Here is a 10798-nt window from a genome sequence, read left to right as displayed (position 1 = left end):
CTAGTTTGCACCCCTTGCATTGTAACATGGTTTTGTCCAGGAGACAGAAATAAGATACCTCTTCATTTAAGATCCTTAATGAATCAGGCCCCTAGTTGTAACAGAATCCGAGCAAACAGTAACAGTAACAGTAACACTGCTGGAGGATAAGACTCTGAAAGAAACTGACATTGTTACTTTGGAGGCTGCTGGAGGATACATGCTCCCATTTACCCTGTACCTTGTGAACGTCTTATTGTGTTGTGCCAATGTAATAAAGCCTTATGTTGGATATACTCTTGTCTGCCCACGGAGGGTAACCACTGTCCAAGCTAATGGTGGTATCCTCATACCCTCACCTATAATCACTCAATCCTTCTCCTCTTGCACGTCCAACCTCATCTTCCTCCATACTCCCTCTCACCCTCTCCATTCTGCTAATTACCATCACCTCTCCTCCACCCTCATTACCTCCACTCAATCCCTCCCACCCTTTCTATTCTGCTAATGACCATCACCTCTCCTCCACCCTCATTACCTCCACTCACTCCCTCCCACCCTCTCCATTCTGCTAATTACCATCACCTCTCCTCCACCCTCATTACCTCCACTCACTCCCTCCCACCCTCTCCATTCTGCTAATTACCATCACCTCTCCTCCACCCTTATTACCTCCACTCACTCCCTCCCACCCTCTCCATTCTGCTAATTACCATCACCTCTTCTCCACCCTTATTACCTCCACTCACTCCCTCCCACCCTCTCCATTCTGCTAATTACCATCACCTCTTCTCCACCCTTATTACCTCCACTCACTCCCTCCCACCCTCTCCATTCTGCTAATTACCATCACCTCTCCTCCACCCTTATTACCTCCACTCACTCCCTCCCACCCTCTCCATTCTGCTAATTACCATCACCTCTTCTCCACCCTTATTACCTCCACTCACTCCCTCCCACCCTCTCCATTCTGCTAATTACCATCACCTCTTCTCCACCCTTATTACCTCCACTCACTCCCTCCCACCCTCTCCATTCTGCTAATTACCATCACCTCTTCTCCACCCTTATTACCTCCACTCACTCCCTCCCACCCTCTCCATTCTGCTAATTACCATCACCTCTCCTCCACCCTCATTACGTCCACTCACTCCCTCCCACCCTCTCCATTCTGCTAATGACCATCACCTCTCCTCCACCCTCATTACCTCCACTCACTCCCTCTCACCCTCTCCATTCTGCTAATTACCATCACCTCTCCTCCACCCTTATTACTTCCACTCACTCCCTCCCACCCTCTCCATTCTGCTAATTACCATCACCTCTCCTCCACCCTCATTACGTCCACTCACTCCCTCCCACCCTCTCCATTCTGCTAATTACCATCACCTCTTCTCCACCCTTATTACCTCCACTCACTCCCTCCCACCCTCTCCATTCTGCTAATTACCATCACCTCTCCTCGCTCATTACGTCCACTCACTCCCTCCCTCTCCATTCTGCTAATTACCATCACCTCTTCTCCACCCTTATTACCTCCACTCACTCCCTCCCACCCTCTCCATTCTGCTAATGACCGTCACCTCTCCTCGCTCATTACCTCCACTCACTCCCTTCCACCCTCTCCATTCTGCTAATTACCATCACCTCTCCTCCACCCTCATTACGTCCACTCACTCCCTCCCACCCTCTCCATTCTGCTAATGACCATCACCTCTCCTCCACCCTCATTACGTCCACTCACTCCCTCTCACCCTCTCCATTCTGCTAATTACCATCACCTCTCCTCCACCCTCATTACGTCCACTCACTCCCTCTCACCCTCTCCATTCTGCTAATTACCATCACCTCTCCTCGCTCATTACCTCCACTCACTCCCTCTCACCCTCTCCATTCTGCTAATGACCATCACCTCTCCTCCACCCTCATTACGTCCACTCACTCCCTCTCACCCTCTCCATTCTGCTAATTACCATCACCTCTCCTCCACCCTCATTACGTCCACTCACTCCCTCTCACCCTCTCCATTCTGCTAATTACCATCACCTCTCCTCGCTCATTACCTCCACTCACTCCCTCCCACCCTCTCCATTCTGCTAATGACCATCACCTCTCCTCCACCCTCATTACGTCCACTCGCTCCCTCTCACCCTCTTCATTCTGCTAATGACCATCACCTCTCCTCGCTCATTACGTCCACTCACTCCCTTCCACCCTCTCCATTCTGCTAATGACCGTCACCTCTCCTCGCTCATTACCTCCACTCACTCCCTCCCACTCTCTCCATCTGCTAAAAATGATGGGTGCAGTAAATGAACAGGAACAGATGGATGTGGTGCATAGGATGAAATGAATGAGGTACAAAGATGGGTGTAAGTGGATGAGCAGGAACAGATGGATGTGGTGCATAGGATGAAATGAATGAGACACAAAGATGGGTGTAAGTGGATGAGCAGGAACAGAGGGATGTGGTACATAGGATGAAATGAATGAGACACAAAGATGGGTGTAAGTGGATGAGCAGGAACAGATGGATGTGGTACATAGGATGAAATGAATGAGACACAAAGGTGGATGAGCAGGAACAGATGGATGTGGTGCATAGGATGAAATGAATGAGACACAGATGGGTGTAGTAAGTGGATCAGCAGGAACAGATGGATGTGGTACATGGGATGAAATGAATGACACACAGATGGGTGTAGTAAGTGGATGAGCAGGAACAGATGGATGTGGTACATAGGATGAAATGAATGAGACACACAGATGGGTGAGCAGGAACAGATGGATGTGGTGCATAGGATGAAATGAATGAGACACACAGATAAACGAGTACATGAATGAGGATATACTGATACAAGGTTGTGGAAACGTTATTGGTGAAATACGTCAATGGCTTTACACCCAGTAAAACGCACACAGGAAAAGATAATCAAGTATTTATTACTGACAAACTGGAACAAATCATTACAATACACATATAGGTGGTGATTTAAGAAGTGCTTTCCACTGAGATGTGACAAGACGTCTGCGCTACATGCAGGCACAGAAATGGTTATCAAGGATATGATTGAGGTGACCATCAAGTACTATGAGTGCAAACAGCAAAACCAACATGGCAGCCAGTCAGATGCTGGCAGTATTGTCGCACAACGTTTCACAAAGAGGACAATGGTGGTATCTACTTGGAAAGCGTTATCTGGAATTTCAACAGAAAGTAACTATACATGTTAAAAACATCTAAAGAAAAGTGAAACATTAAAATACCCAGTACAACAATGGAGCAGATTTAATAAGAGGGCACTGGACACAGTAGGATGCTGGTAAAAACAAAGATAAAACCCATTTTATTTCTACTTGTTGTAAATGACCCCAATGTAATGTGTCCCATTGGGTGGGACTATCTTACGTAGTAATACAGAGTTACAGCTAAAAATTAAAACATTCTAAGATGGGATATATATTGATATCTATACACTGATATATACACCTCATATTACTCAGCTATTATCTATCAGGCTTCTAACAGAAGAATTTAATATTAAATGTGTAGTGTTTTCTGCAGCGATACCTGAATAAAATGCTGCCAGGAGCTGGCTTAAGACTGACATATTATTATTATTTCTATAGAGACAATATAACATGTTTGAGTGCTGTCCCGAGTGTCACATAGACACGTATTACCCGGGTAAGCTGGCGATATCTGGGCGCTGGGTCACTTGTGATGGATACACCCGACACGCAGAGCGAGGAGCTGTTATAGGATGTTTGTATGTAGACAGATATTTGTTCTCTGACGCACACTCTAATATTAGAAGCTGCCTGAATACTAACGTAGATAGTGACATGTCCTGTTTACTAGAACTTTTTATTTTTCAGATCTGTACTTTTGTGCCTATAATTGTGCTCTATTATGTGCACTACAAGCCTTGTCTGCCACCTTGGAAGATGGGTGTAGTGTCCCACATCCCCCACCTAGAGGCTCATGTGAGTATTACACATTACTGTTGCAGCCGCCATAAAAAGCTCCTCCTATATGGAGAGAAAGTGAAGACAAATGACCCGCTGTGTCGGTAACCGGGTGCCTTTGGCTAAGAACTTGGGGGTATATTTACTAAGCTGCGGGTTTGAAAACATGGGAGATGTTGCCTATAGCAACCAATCAGATTCTAGCTGTCATTTATTTAGTGCGTTCTACAAAATGACAACTATAATCTGATTGGTTGCTATAGGCAACATCTCCCATGTTTTCAAACCCGCAGCTTAGTAAATCTAGCCCTTGGTGTTAGATCTCTTTTGCCTAAACCTGAATACAGAGACAGCCGTAAAAGTGCAGAGGTATTGTGGGGGGAAAATGCATAGTCAGGAGTTGCTATATTACTGACCAGTGTACAGCGTGTTATACAGATTGTACTGTACAGCAGATGGAGGGTATATAATACAGGAGCTGCTATAATACTGGCCAGTGTACAGCGTGTTATACAGATTGTACTGTACAGCAGGTGGAGGGTATATAATACAGGAGCTCCAGTAATACTGACCAGCGTACAGCGTGTTATACAGATTGTACTGTACAGCAGGTGGAGGGTATATAATACAGGAGCTGCTATAATACTGGCCAGTGTACAGCGTGTTATACAGATTGTACTGTACAGCAGATGGAGGGTATATAACACAGGAGCTGCTATAATACTGGCCAGTGTACAGCGTGTTATACAGATTGTACTGTACAGCAGATGGAGGGTATATAATACAGGAGCTCCAGTAATACTGGCCAGTGTACAGCGTGTTATACAGATTGTACTGTACAGCAGATGGAGGGTATATAACACAGGAGCTGCTATAATACTGGCCAGTGTACAGCGTGTTATACAGATTGTACTGTACAGCAGATGGAGGGTATATAATACAGGAGCTGCTATAATACTGGCCAGTGTACAGCGTGTTATACAGATTGTACTGTACAGCAGATGGAGGGTATATAACACAGGAGCTCCAGTAATACTGGCCAGTGTACAGCGTGTTATACAGATTGTACTGTACAGCAGATGGAGGGTATATAATACAGGAGCTGTTATAATACTGGCCAGTGTACAGTGTGTTATACAGATTGTACTGTACAGCAGATGGAGGGTATATAACACAGGAGCTCCAGTAATACTGGCCAGTGTACAGCGTGTTATACAGATTGTACTGTACAGCAGATGGAGGGTATATAATACAGGAGCTGTTATAATACTGACCAGTGTACAGCGTGTTATACAGATTGTACTGTACAGCAGATGGAGGGTATATAACACAGGAGCTCCAGTAATACTGGCCAGTGTACAGCGTGTTATACAGATTGTACTGTACAGCAGATGGAGGGTATATAACACAGGAGCTGCTATAATACTGGCCAGTGTACAGCGTGTTATACAGATTGTACTGTACAGCAGGTGGAGTGTATATAATACAGGAGCTCCAGTAATACTGGCCAGTGTACAGTGTGTTATACAGATTGTACTGTACAGCAGGTGGAGGGTATATAATACAGGAGCTCCAGTAATACTGACCAGCGTACAGCGTGTTATACAGATTGTACTGTACAGCAGATGGAGGGTATATAATACAGGAGCTGCTATAATACTGACCAGTGTACAGTGTGTTATACAGATTGTACTGTACAGCAGGTGGAGTGTATATAATACAGGAGCTGTTATAATACTGACCAGTGTACAGCGTGTTATACAGATTGTACTGTACAGCAGATGGAGGGTATATAATACAGGAGCTCCAGTAATACAGGCCAGTGTACAGCGTGTTATACAGATTGTACTGTACAGCAGATGGAGGGTATATAACACAGGAGCTCCAGTAATACTGGCCAGTGTACAGCGTGTTATACAGATTGTACTGTACCGCAGATGGAGGGTATATAACACAGGAGCTCCAGTAATACTGGCCAGTGTACAGCGTGTTATACAGATTGTATTGTACAGCAGATGGAGGGTATATAATACAGGAGCTGTTATAATACTGACCAGTGTACAGCGTGTTATACAGATTGTACTGTACAGCAGATGGAGGGTATATAACACAGGAGCAGCTATAATACTGACCAGTGTACAGCGTGTTATACAGATTGTACTGTACAGCAGGTGGAGGGTATATAATACAGGAGCTTCAGTAATACTGACCAGTGTACAGCGTGTTATACAGATTGTACTGTACAGCAGATGGAGGGTATATAATACAGGAGCTGCTATAATACTGGCCAGTGTACAGCGTGTTATACAGATTGTACTGTACAGCAGGTGGAGGGTATATAATACAGGAGCTGCTATAATACTGGCCAGTGTACAGCGTGTTATACAGATTGTACTGTACAGCAGGTGGAGGGTATATAATACAGGAGCTTCAGTAATACTGACCAGTGTACAGCGTGTTATACAGATTGTATTGTACAGCAGATGGAGGGTATATAATACAGGAGCTGCTATATTACTGGCCAGTGTACAGCGTGTTATACAGATTGTACTGTACAGTAGATGGAGGGTATATAATACAGGAGCTCCAGTAATACTGGCCAGTGTACAGCGTGTTATACAGATTGTATTGTACAGCAGGTGGAGGGTATATAATACAGGAGCTGCTATAATACTGGCCAGTGTACAGCGTGTTATACAGATTGTACTGTACAGCAGATGGAGGGTATATAATACAGGAGCTGTTATAATACTGGCCAGTGTACAGCGTGTTATACAGATTGTACTGTACAGCAGATGGAGGGTATATAATACAGGAGCTCCAGTAATACTGGCCAGTGTACAGCGTGTTATACAGATTGTACTGTACAGCAGATGGAGGGTATATAATACAGGAGCAGCTATAATACTGGCCAGTGTACAGCGTGTTATACAGATTGTACTGTACAGCAGATGGAGGGTATATAATACAGGAGCTCCAGTAATACTGACCAGTGTAGTGTATGTACAGGGTATTGTATTGTACAGCGGAGAGTACATATCTCCAATAGAACTCTCATATTTGCAGCTCAGCAGGTATGGTCTGTTGTGTATTATTTTATAACATAATCGCAGACAGCCCCGCACAGTGTAGCAAAACAATAGAAAGTTACATTTTGTGTTTCATTTCCTTCTCACTCTGCAGATGTCAATTAATATTTTTAAAACAATAACTATCATCATCAAGCATGATCACCAGAGAAAACTGATGGTAACCTTAGGAACCAAGAATGACCATAAACATACTAACACCATACAGTATATTCATCATGTCTACACTAATCCAGTCAGCCTGTGGTCTTGTATCCTTCAATGATTAAAACATCAAATACAGCAGCATTGTTTTCTATATATACACACGAGTAAGAGCAGCATTGTTACATTTTTAAAACATCATTCTATATATAGACAAATATCCCACCGCTGCCACCAATGCCTGTGAGAAATAGCCTGAAAAATATATATTAGACAGGAACATATAAATATTATAGGCAATGGGTGTGTTGTCAGGTAAATGAATAAAAATCATCTAAATTAATACAGTTATCTAAAAATCACTGGTGGTGATTTTTGGATGATTGGAGGTTTTAAGATAATTTTGAAATTATGGTTGAATTATGGGTTGATGTCTATATTTCATACAAATGTCATTGGCGACCATCTACAATGTGAGAGAAATAAAAATCTGTTCAATTTCTCTCTTCACTCCATGTAGCAATCTATATTGGGTTAGAGGTCAAAGGGCAGTCACTCCACAACTAGGAATTACTGCCCTCTTCGCTGTTCTCCATTAGCAGCTCCAGGATTCTTGCCACAAGCTCGTTCCTCTAGTGCCAGTTGCATCGCCCAAATACTCAGTGGTCGCATGTACGCAAGAGAGCGGAAAACATCCTTCTCGCAGTAAGCCTCCGGTGTCTGGAAGGACATGCCCAGCCGCTCCCATACTGTGCGATAACAGCCCTCTGCTGTCATCAACCCTTCCTCCACCAGCCCCTACAAGCCATAATGCAATAAGCACGTAAGAACATGTTTAACGATGATACATTTACACCATTTTGTTCCAACAAACATTGAATTTCACAGGGATACAGAATAATATATTTAATGTCTCATTTATATCATGGATGAACACGGTGCACAACAACTCAATTTCAAAAATTTCTAACACATCCCCATGCCCAACACATACAGGCTTAAGGCCCATCCTAGACTGATACATGTCTAATGGTTAATTGGCTGCAATTAAATTAACCATAGTCTCTCTCCAGGTGTATGTAAGTTAAGGAATTTAGAATGTAAGCTCCAAATGGGGCAGGGACTGATGTGAGTTCTCTGTACAGCGCTGCGGAATCAGTGGCGCTATATAAATATCTGCTGATGATAGTGTACCTCGCCACCAATATCGTGTTCATGTCACCATACAGTATCACAAAGTCACCATATAAGTCCACTTAATCCATCACACTGCTTGTTCATGCTGCTATGTAATCCCATAATTGTTCCTGGGAGGGGGTATATTCTGGTGTGGTGTCTGCAGGGGGTCAAGTGTGAAAGGTGTGAGTGTCCTGCTAATCTTACCAAGCGGTGGAGAATCGAGAGGAGGGGAGCCAATGACAGCCCAGGTTGTCTATGAAGGAAGAAGGACGCGATAATGCTTACAGAATAGACAGAACGAGGCGGCTCAGGACATAATGGCAGCAGCTTAGGATAGTGGGGGATGGTTATTGGCCCGTATTGTCTGCACGAGGGATGAAAGTCAATGTAGGTTGGCGTGTAGAAAGAGGACAGGAGGGGCACTGAGAGACTAAGTGTCAGTAACTTGTCACTGTAACTGTGCCCTCAACAGCTGGAATCACTTGTGTTTCTTGGTAGTGCTGCTGCAGCGCCTCTTTGCCGGTGTTATGGCTTACTAGCAACTGACATGAGCTCTTAGAACTGATGGTAGAGGTCTTCACAAATAGCAGTCACATTTCCCGTAGAGTTAGATGCTCTCGCAGGTACTCAGATACCCCCAGCACTTAACTCTAGTGTAGTAAAAGCTTATATGTAGTCACCGTAGCGCGGTTGCAGGAGGCAGAGGAACCAGTGACATGGCACAAGGATAACCAGGGGGAAGCCAGAGGTTGTGGGTTGGAAGCAAAGAGGATAGTCATAGACAAGCCAAAAGGTTAGGGCTGGCAGCAGACAGGGAAAATCCATGAGACTGAGCGAAAGATCAGGGGCCATCAGAGTTCAAGTAGGGTCCAGAATCAAGTCAGGGGTCACAACAGAAGTCAATCAGAACAGACAAAGGATCTACTGGAAACAAGGAGCTGGTCAGCAAATGTAGTGGCACAAATGCCATAACCGGCAGAGAAGAGGACCAATCAGAGAGGCAGACCAGACATTACCCTATTCGGACCAAGGAGGTAGCTAATTAATAAGGGATCGTCGTGCACCCCAACTGTCAGGCTAACTGCTGGGACACGGCTGCAGAGAGGAGAGCGTTCTGGTCACATTGACAACTGCTGGGACGCGGTGGCAGAGAGGAGAGCGTTCTGGTCACCTTGATAACTGCTGGGACGCGGTGGCAGAGAGAAGACAGCGTCCTGGTCACATTGACAACTGCTGGGACGCGGTGGTAGAGAAGACAGCGTCCTGGTCACATTGACAACTGCTGGGACGCGGTGGTAGAGAAGACAGCGTTCTGGTCACATTGACAACTGCTGGGACCCAGCTGCAGAGAGGACAGCATCCTGGTCACCTTGACAACTGCTGGGACGCGGTGGTAGAGAAGACAGCGTCCTGGTCACATTGACAACTGCTGGGACACGGCAGCAGAGAGGAGAGCGTCCTGGTCGCCTTGATAACTGCTGGGAAGCGGTGGCAGAGAGGAGAGCGTCCTGGTCACCTTGACAATTGATGGGACGCAGCAGGTGGAGGTCTAGTCCTGGCTGCAATGACGGAGACTAAGAAGTACCCTCATAACAGCCGCTAGCTCTGGCTAAATCCTCCTGGGTGACCGGCAGAACTGTGACGCAGGACACTGGGCTCAATGCAGAACAGCTGGGGATGAATTAAAGGGTGAAACACAGTAGGGACAGACATCTCCCAAGAACAAGCAGGATCTTAGTATAGATTCATTTTACTGCTTATCTCTTGTAAGAGCTGCTCTGATACACATACCATTTGAACGTGTTGATGTTAGAGTTTACATGGGCTGGAAGCCTATATTTTTTACAGCTTCAGACACGCATGCTGGAGGGCCATACACGTCAATTAAAACAATCAAAGTTGACAATGCCCCACTTGGGTTCAACAGTAACCAGCCGGCGCTGAGATATGGAGCGGTGGCATCCCACTGTTGGACCCTTCTGGGTTCGGTGCAGCGACCTCTCCAATGGACCACTCGGTACTGCCACGCAACTTTCCCCAGTCCAAGAGAACAGCAGTAAAACCCGACCAGGTCCCAGCGTCCGTCTAGACTATATATATATATATATATATATATATATATATATATATATATACACACATTAAACATTTACAGTCCTCTTTACCATTGGTGCAGTGTGCCTCAATTAATCCTTCTAGCCACGGTGTCGGGTATAAACCCTTCCCTTGCCGCAGTGGCCATACTGATCGCATATATACAGTCATGGCCAAAAGGTTTGAGAATGACACAAATATAATTTTTCACAAAGTCTGCTGCCTCAGTTTCTATGATGGCAATTTGCATACACTCCAGAATGTCATGAAGAGTGATCAGATGAAGTGCATTTCATTTCAAAGTCCCTCTTTGCCATGACAATGAACTTTACCCCAAAACAACA

The 10798-nt window shown here is 45.0% G+C and overlaps 2 protein-coding genes across 6 annotated transcripts in view; both read right to left on the bottom strand.

Moving 5' to 3' along the window:
* Positions 1-2906: 2906 nt before the first annotated feature.
* LOC142103201 (uncharacterized) lies at positions 2907-6995 on the bottom strand. The gene is made up of 2 exons (XM_075187391.1): positions 6744-6995; positions 2907-6587 (listed from the first exon to the last, which is right to left on the bottom strand). Exons 1-2 carry the CDS (start codon positions 6984-6986, stop codon positions 4230-4232), a joined length of 2601 nt encoding a protein of 866 aa, XP_075043492.1. The 5' UTR covers positions 6987-6995; the 3' UTR covers positions 2907-4229.
* An 11-nt stretch (positions 6996-7006) lies between these two features.
* Positions 7007-10798, bottom strand: part of GBA2 (glucosylceramidase beta 2) — a 103074-nt gene continuing 99282 nt past the window's right edge. For 4 of the 5 annotated variants that reach the window (XM_075187392.1, XM_075187395.1, XM_075187396.1 and 1 more), the window contains one exon: positions 7008-7979. In XM_075187392.1, the coding sequence (XP_075043493.1) occupies positions 7752-7979 (228 nt within the window). In that variant the 3' untranslated portion in view covers positions 7008-7751. Of the gene's footprint in view, positions 7980-10798 lie in introns of all 5 variants that reach the window. The other variant, XM_075187393.1, reaches the window with a different exon arrangement.

The sequence above is a fragment of the Mixophyes fleayi genome, chromosome 1 (assembly GCF_038048845.1).
Source record: "Mixophyes fleayi isolate aMixFle1 chromosome 1, aMixFle1.hap1, whole genome shotgun sequence".
NCBI classification, from domain to species: Eukaryota; Metazoa; Chordata; class Amphibia; order Anura; family Limnodynastidae; genus Mixophyes; species Mixophyes fleayi.
This window is presented reverse-complemented; position numbering and strand designations above follow the sequence as displayed.

What these genes read in the sequence shown, in the direction of transcription:
- LOC142103201 (XM_075187391.1), bottom strand. Translation starts at nt 6,986, where the DNA reads ATGTACTCTCCGCTGTACAATACAATACCCTGTACATACACTACACTG. An exon ending in CTGTATTATATACCCTCCAT is followed by an intron (nt 6,588 to 6,743) that starts CTGCTGTACAGT and finishes TATACCCTCCAC; the next exon opens with CTGCTGTACAATACAATCTG.